This window comes from Equus caballus, chromosome X, assembly GCF_041296265.1.
Source record: "Equus caballus isolate H_3958 breed thoroughbred chromosome X, TB-T2T, whole genome shotgun sequence".
NCBI classification, from domain to species: domain Eukaryota; kingdom Metazoa; phylum Chordata; class Mammalia; order Perissodactyla; family Equidae; genus Equus; species Equus caballus.
This window is the reverse complement of record NC_091715.1, coordinates 78915330-78931719: the sequence shown is the minus strand read 5'-3', so window position 1 is coordinate 78931719 and position 16390 is coordinate 78915330. Positions and strand designations below refer to the sequence as shown.

General features: G+C 34.7%; 1 protein-coding gene across 4 annotated transcripts in view; it reads right to left on the bottom strand.

Moving 5' to 3' along the window:
- Positions 1-16390, bottom strand: part of LOC100630813 (uncharacterized) — a 396552-nt gene that overhangs the window by 162495 nt on the left and 217667 nt on the right. For all 4 annotated transcript variants that reach the window (XM_070256727.1, XM_023633698.2, XM_070256728.1 and 1 more), the window contains one exon: positions 15256-15297. In XM_070256727.1, the coding sequence (XP_070112828.1) occupies positions 15256-15297 (42 nt within the window). The remainder of the gene's footprint in view (positions 1-15255; positions 15298-16390) is intronic.

Sequence of the window (16390 nt, the reverse complement as noted above, 5' to 3'; positions counted from 1 at the left end):
AGTGAAGATAGCTTAAGGGACTTGTGGGAAATATGAAGCAGTGTAACATTCATATCATAGGGGTCAATGAAGAATGACAGAAAAGGGGGTAGAAAAATAATATTTGAAGAAACAATGGATGAAAATTTCCCTAACCTGGGGAAAGAAACAGACATCCAGATTTAGGAAGCCCAGAAAGTTCCAAATATGATGAACTCAAAGAGATCTACACCAAGAAACATTATAATTAAAATGTCAAAAGTTAAAGATAAAGAGAGAGGGGGCCAGCTGCGTGGCTGAGTGGTTAAGTTCACGTGCTCTGCTGTGGTGGCCTGGGGTTTCACCAGTTCGGATCCTGGGTATGGACATGGTACTGCTCATCAAGCCATGCTGAGGCAGCATCCCACATGCCACAACTAGAAGGACCCACAACTAAGAATATACAACTATGTACCAGGGGGCTTTGGGGAGAAAAAGGAAAAAAATAAAATCTTAAAAAAAAAGATAAAGAGAGAATCTTCAAAGCAGCAAGAGAAAAACAACTTGTTATGTACATGGGAATCCCATAAAACTATCAGCAGATTTTTCAGTAGAAACTTTGCATTCCAGAAGGGAGTGGCAAAAAATATTCAAAGTTATGAAACAAAAAAAAGGTTCCAACCAAGAATACTCTACCTGGCAATGTTATCATTTAGAATTGAAAGAGAGATAATGAAATTTCCAGACAAGTAAAAGCTAAAGTAATTCATCAGCCTTGCAAGAAATGTTAAAGAGACTTCTTTAAGCTGAAAAGAAAGGGCACTAATTAGTAACAAGAGAACATATGAAAGTATAGATCTCACTGCTAAAGGTAAATATATGGTAAAGGTAGTGGATTAATTGCTTACAAAGCTAGTATGAAGGTTAAAAGATAAAAGTATTAACAATGACAATAAGTATAATAATTAGTTAAGGGATACACAAAATAAAAAATGTAAATGTAACATCAAAAACATAAAAGGTGGGAGGAGGGTAAAAATGTAGAGTTTTAGAATGTGTTCAAACTTAAGTTATCAACTTAAAATAGACTGCTATAAATATAACTTATTGTATGAAAGCCTCATGTTAACCACAAAGCAAAAACCTAGAATAGATACATAAAAGATAGTGAGAAAGGATCTAAGCATACTACTAAAGCAAGTTATCAGACCACAAAGGAAGAGGACAAGAGAAGAAGAAAGGAACAGAGAAGAACGACAAAACAGCCAGAAAACAATTAACAAAATGGCAATAAGTACATCCCTATGAATAATTACTTTAAATGTAAATGAACTAAATTTGCCAATCAAAAGACACAGAGTAACTGAATGGATAAAAAAATAAGACTCATCTATAGGCTGCCTACAAGAGATTCACTTCAGATTTAAGGATACAGACACAGTAAAAGGGAAAGGATGAAAACATTCCAGGCAAATGGAAACCAAAAGAAAGCTGGGGTAGCTGTCCTTATATCAGACAAAGTAGACTTTCAAAGACTGTAATAAAAGAAAAAGAATGGCATTACAAAAACATAAAGGAGTCAATCAAACAAAAGGATATAACATTTGTAAATATTTATGCACCCAACATAGGAGAACCTAAATATATAAAGCAAATATTAGCAGGACTAACATGAGAAATAGACAGGAATACCATGATAGTAGGGGACTTTAATACCCCAAACACATCAATGGATAGATCATCCAGACAGAAAATCAATATGGAAACAAAGGCCTTGAATGACACATTAGACCACATGGACTTAATAGATATATACAGAACATTCCATCCAAAAGCAGTAGAATATGCATTCTTCTGAAGTTCACATGGTACATTCCAAGATAGATCATATATTAGGCTACAAAATAAGTCTTAATAAATTTAAGAAGATTGAAATCATTTCAAGCATCTTTTCTGACCACATGGTATGAAAGTAGAAATTAATTACAAGAAGAAAACTGGAAAATTCACAAATATGTGGAGATTTAACAAGAGACTACTGAACAACCAATGGGTCAACAAAGAAATCAAAACAGAAATCAGTAACTACCTTGAGACAACTGAAAATAGAAATACAACATGGCAATATTTATGGGAGGCACCAAAAGCGATTCTAAGAGGGAAGTTCAGAGCTATACATGCCTCCCTCAAGAAACAAGAAAAATCTCAAATAAACATTCTAACTTTATACCACTAGGAATGAGGGGACAAAAAGAAATGTGAAGCCAAAGATAGTAGAATGAAGGAAATAAAGATCAGAGCAGAAATAATGAAATATAGACTAAAAAGACAACAGAAAAGATCAAAGAAACTAAGAGCTGTTTCTTTGAAAACATAAACAAAATTGGCAAACCTTTAGTTAATATTTATCAAGAAAAAGAGAGCTCAAATAAATAAAACCAGAAATGAAATAGGAGATGTTACAACTTATACAGTACAGGAGATATAAAGGATCATAAGAGATTACTATGAACTATTATTTGCCAACAATTGGACAACCTAGATGAAATTCCTAGAAACATACATTTCAAGACTGAATCACGCAGAAATATAAAACCTGATTAAACCGATTACTAGTAAGGAGATTGAATCTATAATCATAAACCTCCCAACAAACAAAAGTCCAGGACCAGACAGCTTCACTGGTGAAATCTACCAAACATTCAAAGAAGAATTAATACCTATCCTTCTCAAACACTTCTAATAAACTGAAGAGGAGGAAATGTTTCTAATTCATTTTCTGAGGACAGCATTACCCTGATATATCAAAACCAGACAAGGACACCACAAGAAAAGAAAATTATAGGCCAATATCCCTAATGAACATAGATGCAAAAATAATCAACAAAATTTTAACAAACCAAATTCAACAATACATTAAAAGGACCATACATCATGATCAGGTGAGATTTATTCCAGGGATGCAAGCAGGGTTCACATATGTAAATTAATCAATGTGATAGACAACATTAACAAAATGGAGGATAAAAATCATATGATCATGAAGTAGATGCAGAAAAAGCATTTGTAAAAATTCAACATCCATTTATGATAAAAACTCTCAACAAAATGATCATAGGGCAAATGTACCTCAATATAATAAAGGCCATATAAGACGAGCCTACAGCTCACATCATACTCAGTGGTGAAAAGCTAAAAGCTTTTTCTCCAAGATGAGGAACAAGACAAGGATGCCCACACTCGCCACCTTTATTCAATATAATATGCCAGAGAAACTAGGCAAGGAAAAAAATAAAAGGCATAAATTGAAAAGAAAGAAGTAAAACCGTTACTATTTGCAGATGACAGGATTTTATACACAAAAACCCCTAAAAACTACCCCCAAAAGTGTGGGAATAAATCAACGTATTCAGTGAAGTTACAGGATACAAAATCAATATGCAAAAATCTGCTGTGTTTCTATACACTAACAATGAACTATTAAAAAGAGAATTAAAGAAAGAAAATTAGAAAGAGAATTAAAGAAAACAATACCATTTACAATTGCAACAAAAAATAACTAGGAATAAATTTAATGAAGGAGTTGAAAAAACTGTACACTGAAAACCCTAAGACTGATGAGAGAAATTGAAGAAAATACAAATAGATAGATATTCTGTACCAGAAAGCTACACATATCTTAGCACCATTTTTCTATTGCTACATCACAATCAAAAGTGAACATTACATTGTTTAGCCATACATGCCTATATGATAAAATTATTTAAAACAAATATTCAGGTAAGGGAGAAGCATGTGGCATGGAATAGGGGAGAAGTACATCATTCTAGTTCTTGGGTTGGGGCGTCACGAGGATTCATTGCTTTATTATTTATAAATCTACTTTTTAAATACAAAGTAAAAATTAAGAAAAGTAGATTCTATATGTTAAAATCTTTCAGATGCATTTTGCAAAGCAAACTGTATAGGATGATCCCATTTTTGCTTTTAAAAACCACATACAAGATATCTCATGTGTGTGTTTATGTTATTTTTAATCAGTATAGAAAAAAGAATGCAAGAAAGATACACATCTAACAGTTAAAATGGTTACTTCTGTGGGGTGTGATTTTGGGGAGGAGAGGCAGATGGGGCAACTTTCATCTTTTACAACTCTCTATTGTTCGAATTTTTCACAACAGACATGTATTACTTTTGTTAACCAAACTAAAGTAAAATAGTTTCAAAAACTTTTAAAATGAAAGATGAAGATGTGAGACAGATAGTTATAAGTAGCTTCCTTCTTGGTACTGAATAATACTGACATTTTGAAACCCCTTTAAAAGCCATGATTAAGTTAAAGCATTTTCTTGCCAGTACACACTCCTCTCACACACAAATACCACAGCTCAAAACATAAAGTCATAGAAATACAAGGAAAAAAGCACTCTAAAGCTAGTTTGTCACATAAGTAATTCATGTCCTGGAAGTACCAAACGACCGAAGAAAATCAAAGGCGAAATTCCACAACTTCTCCTGCACGACTACAAAAATCTACTTTTATTCAATGTAATGCATCAGTGTAGCCATGACTTTGTATTTCATATTCTATACACACAATGAAAGAATCAAAATATTCACATAAGCATAACTCAAAATAGTTTCTTCACAACAGATCTGGAGAATCCAGTCTACTCTCCCCCCAAAAATAATTCATATATTTTCGCAAGTGTATTATGAATTATTTATTCCTGCACATCTTATATGTGAAGATGCAGAACCAAAGCTCTTCATTTTACAAACACAATCAAGAAAAACATATGTAACAAAAGTACTTTGAAAAAGATAACTGCTTTGCAAATGATCAGTATAACTCTAACCAAAATCAAAATACAGCAAAGAAAAGTTACGCCCTCTTAACTGCAAAGAAGATAGTTCAGATACTAAATCCATTACAAAATACAGTGTTATCCTAACCTTTCTCTTGCACTTCTCCTTTTCAAATATTATTTTATTTCAAATATGTCATATGGTTCAAATAGGTACCCTTGAGTCAGGATTCTTAGCATATTTCAGTACTCCATTACTAAGTATCATTAAATGTGGTGCTCTCTTTTGGTAAAATGTCATACCAATTCAGATATACTTGTATGATTGTGCTTTAACAGGCAGTTTTTGCAAAAATTTGTTGAGGAAAAATATGATCTGTTATAAATCTCTGAATTTTTTCTTGAGAAGCTATTTTGAAACACATTTCAGAGTGATGAGATCATGTTGGAGTGAGTTGTTCCCTTTGTCATCCCCTCTAAGTTACAAATAGTAGGACATCCATAGACAAACAAAGGTCTTTGTTGAGCTCACCAGAATGCCTGAGAGATCCATACATCTATACATCTCAAGGGAGGGTGGACTGGACCTCCTAGAGTTGGTGGAACAAGGGGAGCAAAGTGGTAGCTCTAGAGAGGTTCCAGGAACTACAGCTGTGCCTGTGACCAGAAGCTCCAGGAACTGAGTTGGGGTGCCTTTGATCCCAGCCCTCCCAGCAGAGGGGGCTGCATCTCAGACCCCCAATGCCTCTGGCAGTGGCAGTGGTGCCCATGACCTGAGGCTCCAGGAATCGCACCAGAACTGGAGACCAGGAGGCTGCAGAAACCTCAGTGGCACTCATGACTCAGCCTCTCCCACTACCCCAGGAGTGGCAGGTGGCACCTAGGACCTGAGGCATTAGGAACTGCATCAGTGTCTGAAAGCCAGTTCCCAGTGGCAGTGCCCCCATCACCAGACCTGCCAGCAGTCAAGGACTGTATACAAGACCCTGGGTCCCTAGCAGTGGCAGAAGTATCTGTGATCTGAGGTTGTAGAAACCACACAGGCACTGGAGAAGAGAGGCTTCAGGAACCACAGTAGCACTTGTGACCCAAGTACTCCTCCTCTCATGGTGGTGGTAGTGTTGCCGAAGACCCCAGCCCACCTGGTAGCAGCAGTGACACCTGTAAATCCAGCCCCACCAGCAGCAGCATTGCCAGCACCCTCAAATAACTGGGCAGCAGCATTGTACGTGCTGCACATGGTAGCAGTGCCCAAGGCCATGGAGAGCTCACAGAGAGCCAGGTAACAGTGAGAGCAGAGTGCACTGCCCTGGTTCTGCCAAGCTACAGTAGGGTAACAACTTTGGCCTCCCACCCATACCAGTGGTGCCTGCAGACCCAAGAACCCTGGATGTGGTAGAGGTGTCGGTGAACCCAGCTGCTGTCTCACTCTCCCCCTCCACCCCACCACAGTGGGGGGACTCATATTCCAGGTGACCCCAGAAGGAGCAGAGGTGCTCACCATCCCAGTGACCCTTGTGGCAACACAATCAACTGCAGCAACATCATAAGGAGCAAGGCACCAGCAATCTCAGAGGCACAAGCAGCACAACCAGGGCACTGACGACTGCTCTGGCCAAGGCAGAGGAGGGTGGAAAGTGTAGGCTCTCAAACACAATCAGAAGCAGTTTGTAAAGTAAACAAAGCCTTACCCGAATAGAAAAGGTGTTTGCTACCACAAGCGCACTGGCAGAGGAACTACTCATCAAGCACCACGAAAAATTACAGTAACACAGTATCACAAAAAGAAAATGAAAAATCTCCACAAACCAAACTTGAAGTCACAGAAGATTGTGATCTGACAGAGAATTCAAAATAGCTGTCATGAAGACACTCAAGAAGTTACAAGAAAACTCAGTTCAATGAGCTCACGAATAACATTAATGAACAGAAGGAGTACTTCACCAAAAGACTGAAACTTTTTCACCAAAAGATCTTCACCAAAGAGACTGAAACTCTAAAATAATCCAAACAAAATTCTGGGGTTGAAGAACACAATAAATGAAACTAAGAATAAAATAGAAAGCATTGGAAATAGAGTAGACCGTATGGAAGAGAGAATGAGCAACTTCAAAGATGGGAATCTAAAATGATTCAGGTGGAAGAGGAGAGAGAAATAGCATTAAAAAATGGAGAAATTCTATGAGAAATATTCAACTCAATTAGAAAAAGCAACATAAGGATAATGGGTACCCCAGAAAGAGAAGAGAGGGAGAAGGGAACAGAGAGTATCTAAAGAAATAATAGCTGAGAACTTCCCAAACATAGGGAAGAAACTGGATATGCAAGTACCTGAAGCTAATAGAACACCTAATTATCTCCATGCAAAAAGACCAGGAGGGCTTTATATTATATTATATTAAAACTGTTAAAAGTAGATGACAAAGAAAGAATATTAAAGGCAGCCAGAGAGCAGTAAGTAACAACTTACAAAGGAACCCACATTAGGCTATCAGCACATTTCTCAGCAGAAACGCTATAGGCCAGGAGAGAGTGGAATGATATATTCAAAATATTAAAAACATACAAACTGTCAACCAAGAATACTCTATCCAGCAAAGTCATCCTTGAGGTATGAAGGAGAAATAAAGTCTTCTTCAGACAAAAAAAAAAGGTAAGAGAATTCATTGCCACTAGGCTTGGCTTACAAGAAATCTTGAAAAGAGCTCTCCTACCTGAAACAAAAAGGCAAAGGCATACAAAGCTTTAAGCAAGGTGATAAATCGAATTAGAAAACTGCAACTCTATATCAGAATAGGTTAGTAAATACTTAATTACAACATAAAGGTTAAAGAGAAGGAAAGAATTAAACATAACTATAACCACTTCAGTTTGGTAATGAACTCACAATACTAAAAGAGATAACTTGTGAAGTAAAAACATAGAAGGGGAAGAGGAAAAGGATAAAACCTGCATAAGCACATGAAGATAAGATGGTATCAGCAGAAAAAGGACTCACCTATCAGATCTTTTGTACAAACCTAATGGCATAAACAAGAATTCAGAGCAGAGTCACAAAACATCATAAAAGAGGAAACTGAGAAACACATCACAGAAAATCATCAAACTGAAATGGCAGACAGAAACACGAGGAAAAAGAAACAATGGAGGGTCAGCCCCAGTGGCCCAGCAGTTAAGTTCAGCACACTCTGCTTCAGTGGCCCGGGCTAAGTTCCCAGGCACAGACCTACATCACTCTGTATAAGCCATGCTTTGCTGGTGGCCCACATACTAAAACATAAGGAATATTAGCACAGATGTTATCTCAGGGTGAATCTTCCTCAGGAAAAAAAAAGAAAGAAACAATGGAAATACAGAACAACCAGAAAACAGAAGATAAAATGGCAGTATTAAGCCCTCATACATCAATAATCACCCTAAGTACAAATGGATTGAATTCACCAATCAAAACTCACAGAGTGGCTGGATGGACTAAAAAACAAGATCCAAAAATAAACTGCCTCCAGGAGACCCATCTCGGCTCTAAAAACAAATATAGGCTCAAAATGAAGGGATGGAAGATGATACTCTAAGCAAATGGCAATGAAAATGAAGCAGGAATAGCCAGACTTAGACAAAATAGACTTCAAGCCAAAAAAGGTAACAAGAGACAAAGATGGACATTATATAATGATAAAGGGGACAATACACCAAGAAGATATAACATTTATTAATATATATGCACCTGACATAGGAGCACCAAAGTACATAAAGCAAATATTAACAGACCTAAAGGGAGAAAATGACAGCAACACAATAATAGGGGACTCTAATACCCCACTAACATCAATTGATAGATCATGCAGACAGAGGGTCAACAAAGAAACATTTGTCTTAAATGAAACACCAGGCAAGATGGACTTCATAGATATATATAGAACATTCCATCCAAAAGTAGCAGAATACACATTCTTCTCAAGTGCACATGGAACATTCTCAAAGATAGACCATATGTTGGGAAACAAAGCAAGTCTTAATAAATTTAAGAAGATTAAAATTATATCAAGTATTTTTTCCAACCACAGTTGTATGAAACTAGAAATCAACTAGAAGAATAAAGGTGCAAAAGTCACAAATATGTGGAGACTAAACAACATGCTACTGAACAACTACTGGGTCAATTAAGAAATCAAAGGATAAATAAAAATAATACATGGAGACAAATGAAAATGAAAACACAAAACACAACATGCCAGGACTTATGGGATGCAGCAAAAGCAGTACTAAGCAGGAAGTTTATAGTATAGTAATGCCTACCTCAAAAAAACAAGAAAAATCTCACATAAACAATCTAACACTATAGCTAAACAAACTAGGAAAAGAACAGCAAAACTCAAAGTCAGTAGTAGGAAAGAAATAACAAAAATCAGAGCTGAAATAAATGAAATAGAGACTAAACAGACAACAGAAAGGATCTATGAAACTAGAGCTGGTTCTTTGAAAAGATAAAAATAAGTTAACAAAGCCTTAGTTGGACTAACTAAAACAGAAAGAGAGAAGACTCAAATAAAATCAGAAATGAAAGACGAGAAATTACAATGGACACCACATAAATACAAAGGATTATAAGAGAATACTATGAGAAGCTATAGGACAACAAATTGGATAACCTAGAAGAAATGGACAAATTCTAAAATTCATATAGCTTCTCAAAACTGAATCAAGAAGAAATATATAGTTGAATAGATCAATCACAAGTAAAGAGATTGAAATAGTAATCAAAAACCTCCCCAAAATGAAAGTCCTGCACCAGATGACTTCTCTGGTGAATTCTACCAAACATTCAAAGATCTAACATTTATCCTTATCAAACTTTTCTAAAAAATTGAAGAGAATTTACCTTATTTTATGAGGCCAACATTATCCTGATACCAAAACAGGACAGGGACAACAGAAAAAAAGGAAAATTATAGGCCAATATCACTAATGAATATAGATGCAAAAATCCTCAACAAAATATCAGCAAATCAAATACAACAATTCATTAAAAGGGTCATACACCATGATCAAGTGGGATTCATTCCAAGGATGCAGGGATGGTTCAACACCTGCAAATCAATCACTGTGATACACCACGTTATCAAAATGAAGAATAAAAATCACACGATCATCTCAAAGATGCGGAGAAAGCATTTGACAAGATTCAACATCCATTTATTATAGCAACTCTCAATAAAGTGGGTGCAGAAGGAAAGTACCACAACATAATAAAGCCCATATATGACAAACCCACAGCCAACATGAGGTGAAGAATCTTCAATGGTGAAGAACCAAATGCTATTCCTCTAAGAACAGGAACAAGACAAGGTGGCCTACTCTCACCACTCTTATTCAACATAATAGAGGTCCCAGTCAGAGCAATTAGGCAAGAAAAAGAAATAAAAAACATCCAAATTGTTAAAAAAGAAGTAAAACCAGGCACTACTTGCAGATGACGTGATCCTATATATAGAAAACCCTGAAGAATACATCAAAAATACTATTAGAAACAATTAATGAATACAGAAAGTAGCAGGGTACAAAATCAACATAGAAAAATCAGTTGCATTTCTATACACTAACAACAAACTAGCAGAAAGAGGAATCAAGAATTTAATCCCATTTACAATCACAAAAAAGAATAAAATACCTAGGAATAAATTTAACCAAAGACGTGAAAGATCTGTTCACTGAAACCTATTAAGACATTGTTGGCAAGAAACTGAGGTAGACACAAAAAAATGGAAAGATATTCCATGCTCTCGTATTGGAAGAATGAACACAGTTAAAATGTCCATATTACTTAAAGCAGTCTACAGATTCAATGCAATCCCTATCAGAATTTCCACAACATTTTTCACAGAAATAGAACAAAGAATCCTAAAATTTACGTGGAACAACAAAAGACTTCAAAATAGCCAATGCAATCCTGAGAAAAAATAACAAAACTGGAGTATCACTCTTTCTGATTTCAAAATATACTGCAAAACTATAGTGACCAAAACAGCATGGTACTGGCAGAAAAACAGACACACAGATCAGAGTGGAACAGAACTGAGAGCCCAGAAATAAACCTACATACTTATGAACAGCTAATTTTTGACAAAGGAGCCAAGAGCATAAAATGGAGAAAGGAAAGTCTCTTCAAGAAACGGTGGTGAGGAAACTGGACAACCACATGCAAAAGAATGGCAGACCATTGTCTTACACCATACACAAAAATTAACTCATAATAGATTAAAGTCTTGAATGTAAGACATATAACCATAAAATTCTTAGAAGAAAACAAAGGCAGTGTGCTCTTCGACATCAACTTTAGCAGTATCTTTTTTAATATCATGTCTCCTCAGGCATGAGAAACAAAAGAAAAATAAACAAATGAGACTAGAGATTGTTAGTTTACCTTATAACCAAAACTAAGGTGACATTCTTTTATCAAAATCAGAAAATCCTAGATTTGAGAAGTTATATGAAGATGGAGGGACAATTAGAGTGAAACAACAACAAGAAAAGAGAATAAAAATTGCTACAGAGGGTAGAGATTTTTAAAAAATCAGATAACAAAGTATATACTTTTCTAGGGTGTTATAAATGTTTGATTATACTTCAGCAGATACTAAATTATTATGGTAATTGGGTTTAAGGAAGCTTTATGAGAATAAAACACTGGAAAATGGATTTTTATTTAAAATGTTGAAGAATGCGCTATCTCATGGAATTTTGGAATAAATCCTCTTTTAAGTCAACTAATTTTTTAATTTAAAGTGAACTTTTCATGTTTGATTTAAAAATATGTGTACTTACATTGCACCTACAGATTTACGTTCAGAGTATCAAAAGGCCGTGCAGTATTTTGAATTCTCAGCAGGTGCAATTTGCACGTAATGTTATTCAGTGATTTTTCAGATGTTTGCAGGAAGATTGGAATGAAATAGATTCCCCTGTGCACTGAATTGACTTAATGATCAGATTCCTTTAAAACCACTGAAGGTCTTGATGTGAATAATGTGACAAGTTTTTGGCACGTAGTAAGTGGCGATAGCCTTAGAAATTAAGATGTCATTTGAGTGATATGATTGAAAAATTAGGATTACTGTAGAAGGAAATATAATTCTGCCCAGAAGCATCCATTATCTGAAAATAATAGCTTTTATGAAATGGAGAAATTAAATATCTTTGTAAAACAACTTAAAAGTTGTTGTTTAAAAGGAGGCAATGTACAGCTTCATTTTCCTTCATCTTTTTTCTTTTATATTTTTCCAGTTTCAAATGAGAAAAAATGAACTTTCATTACTTTTAAAATTTATATGTTTTAACAATTTTATTGAGATATAAATCACATATAAAATTCATCCATTTAAAGTGTACATTTCAGTGGATTTTAGTATATTCACAGAGCTGTACAAAAATATAATTTCAAAACATTTCTGTTACTCAAAAATGAAACACCTTATATGGCAACATAACACATGCCAATATGTGACATTTGGTGGCTGGCTTCTTTTACTTAGCATAATGTTTTCAATGTTCAGGAAGAGAATATTGCTTGTTTAAAATATATCAAAAGCAATTATGTGGAAGAATAATTAAATTAGTTCTATCAACCTCTGTAGCTGAAGTAAGAACAATGGCTGGACACTATAGAATTTTATGTCATTCTAAGAGAGGACTTTCCAACAGTGAGAGTTGTCTATGATGTGCTTCCCAGGAAGATAGATTCCTCGAACTGCAGGTATATGAGCATAGGCTGATAGATATGTGGTATAAAGGAAAGAACATGGGCTTTGGTGTCACAATAACCTGAATCCAAATCCCTTATGTGCACCTTATCAGTTGTGGGATCTTGAACAAGTGACTTAAGACACTATCAGCCTCAGTTTCCTTATCTCTAAAATGTACTTCACATCAAAAGGATTGTGGGAAAAAATGAAATTAAATGAATATTAAGCAACAAACACAGTTCTTGGCATATTGTAGGCCCTCTTTAATATATGAGAAGTGATTCAAATACTAGAGTGGATGGTTGGACCAGAACTAAAGTGGCTTCCAAGTTTAAGAATATATGATTCTATGATATTTTTCATTTTATTTGTGGTATACCAAACATTGGATCCCAGAACTGACATCTGAGCCAATATATTACCAATTTGTGCTTTTCTAAGGAGGATCAAATAGTCAGATCAGATATTAGGCACTTAGGAAGTCTTAAAGCAGATTATCCTATAGAGAAAGACAAGGATAATTTTCCTTTCTCCTGAATGTCCATCCATCACTGTAACATCAATATAATTTCTGATGAAGAAGCATGTCTTAGAGATTAGACATAGCTATAAGTGTAAATCCTGAGTAGTGTGGCCAGAAACACAAACATTCTTTAGACTTTAGGTGGTTTTTTTAAATTAGTTTCTGAAGGCTGACATGTTTTAACATCATAAACATTCTCCAAGTCTATGAGCATTTCCTGTATTTCACATCATACTTTACTTTCAGGTCCCATATGGAGCAGTGAAAGAGAAAAAACAGAGCAAGAGAAAAATAGAAATGATTAGGAAGAGAAAATATGAAGGATATAGAAAAATAAAATGGAAGGGGAGGGCAAGGAATGCTTGGAGAAAATAGGGTGAAAAATAAAACATTAGATAACAGATACTTATCCAAATATCATTAAGAAAAACCATTTAAAAATCTATTTCTCTATATTTAAGAAGCAATATCTATTAGAAATCTCAAAATTTGTTCCATTTGTATAACATGTCACTACAGCCTTCCAGTCTACAAAAGCATGAAGAATGTTATGAAATAAATCAAGTCTTTTTCATGATTTCTGAAATAGGATAATAGACACTTCTTCTGAGTTGATAATGAGAAAGATGTGATGTTGATTTATGGCACAGACAGAATGTGAAGCCACTTCATCTGCAACTATACCTTTGGTGGCTCCTAATTTGTTGTTAAAGTTGAATTCAGTTTATATTTAACTAAAACAAATGCTTCAAGAGCAAAGTTTCCTGGCCCCAGGAAAAACTGTCAAGTAGCCTGCTTTCCTCCTCTTTCTTTCTTCTTCTCCAGTTTCACCTTCTATGAACTCAATGTCTTCATGCTTTATTTCAACTCACCATTATCAAAACCTGTTTTTCAGAAAGGGCTCAAAAACTTTCTTGCACTTAAAAGGAAAACATGAACTTGTTTAACATTGCATATCTCACAGGGATATGTTTTTCTGACAAGGAACAAGTCTTAAAACCAAAGAAATTACATTCAAACATCACCAAACTGTAAAAAGAGGCAGTTTTTAAAGAAGAGAGGTCTTTTCTTTTGTTCTAGATATTATGTTAAAAATGGAACTAGTATTAGATGCTTTCTTTAGGCATGAAACAATTGCTAAGTAATGGACACAAAAAAATAAAAAAGCAAAAGCTAAAAAACTACTCTTAAACCATTTACAATTATATGAGTATTTGAGCTCCTTAAACTCCCTTAAAATGAATACTAGATTGATTTAGAAAGGAAGAAATATAATTAATTCAAAAAATTTCAGTCCCATCTAAAATATTCAGGCAATCTATAATTTTAAAGAGTACTATTATATACTTTTTTCTAAACAAAGAATAAATATAGGTACCCAAGGCAATAGGTGTAGGCTCAAGGTTTCTCTTGCTAAGACTTACTGAGGAAAAAATATTTCCTCAACAGTGGCATTTTATGTACATGAATTTCTCAATGCCAAGATTTAGGAAATACATGATTTCAAAGAACTCAGACTTATTAAGTATATTAAGGTCTGTTCTCTTGGGTAACTAAAAACTCCAGGGGCTGGCCCAGTGGCGCAGCAGTTAAGTGCGCATGTTCCGCTTTGGTGGCCTGGGGTTCTCCGGTTCGGATCCCGGCAGGGAACATGGCATCGCTTGGCAAGCCATGCTGTGGCAGGCATCCCACATACAGAGTAGAGGAAGATGGGCACGGATGTTAGCTCAGGGCCAGTCTTCTTCAGAAAAAAGAGGAGGATTGGCAGCAGTTAGCTCAGGGCTAATCTTCCTCAAAAAAAAAAAAAAAAAAAAAAAAAGCTGCACACAAGCAAAGTATTTCTCAGGGAAAGAGTGTTCCAAATCAGAAATGTGAATAAAACAACTATTTTTTGTTTTTGTTTCAGAATATGCTGAAAAGACACTGCTTATATTTGTCCATTATAATTATACCTTTTCAATTAATTCATGGCTTATTTTTGTCTCACATATTAGAATACTATCTTTTGTAAAAAATATTTAATTTTTTCATTGTTTCATCCAATTTTATTGGGTGACACAAAAGATAAACCAAAACATGCTTTAAACATTCACTATATATGTATGCTTCTATACTTTTATACAGAGTATTAAAGGAAATATCATTATTTAGTATTCTAGTATCAAAAAGAATATAGTATATGCGAAATATTTTATTTTATAAAACAAAATCTTAGAAGGCCACTTACCACATCTATCATATCAGATTCCATTTCATGGCTGAGATCAGACTACAAGAGAAAGGAATAAAGAAGTTGGTATTTAATTGTTGATAGAAAATCTGTTATTTCTTTATTTAAGGACACAGACTAATCATTAAATAATAATACTAGTGTGTTTCAAATAATCTATTCATTTCCAAGTTACAAAAAGGCATCCTTCAGAATTCAGGGGAACAGCACCAACCTGAGAGTCTCTGTCTTTTAACAGGTGGCTTTTATCCAGTTATATTTATTCTGATTATGATACATTTGGACTTATTCTACCATCTTATTTTGTGTTCTATGTACCATGTTTTTTTCCTTCACTCCTTTCCTTCATCTTCCCTGCATTCTGTTAAGACACATTTTCTTCATTCTCTTTGTTTTCCACTCTATTAGTCAAGACATTACACGTTCTATTTATGTACCTTTAATCTAAAAGTTTTAACCTGCATAGCAGACAATCTGTTTAATCAATACCTATATCCTCCTCTGATCAATGCGTGACCTTAAAACCCTTATACTCCAATCACCTCTCTTCCACCTTTTGTGTTATCGTTGTCCAATATTTTAGTTCCATCTTTTCTTCAACTGACAAATTAGTCTTATTCAACTGCCAAAGCTTTTTTAAACAACATGTTTAATGATTTTCCTGCCTACCACAGTTTCTTTCTAAGAAATTCAATTTTTTATTTTATAATAAATAACATACAATTGCACTAATCATAAATATATAGTTTGATGATATTTTTTACCTATGTATATACCTGCACAATCACAACACAAGTAAGAATATAGAAACTTTCCAGCACCCAATAAGGTACTCTCATGCTTCTTTCCAGTTAATACTCCAAGTGGTAAACCAATGTTCCATCTCATAATCAATTATTTTTCTTGTCTACTTTGAACTTCATATGAACGAAAACATACAGTACATATTCTTTGGTCTCTGGTTTTTTTCAGTCATCGTGCTATCTGTAACAGTCATCCAGGTTGTTGAACATGATACATCTTTTCCATACTTTTAGTTTCAATATTCTGTGTCCTTGTACATAAACTGTAACTCATAAAAATCTAATTATAATACAGTCTTCAAATCTTTGTCTTTTAAATATAGTGTTAA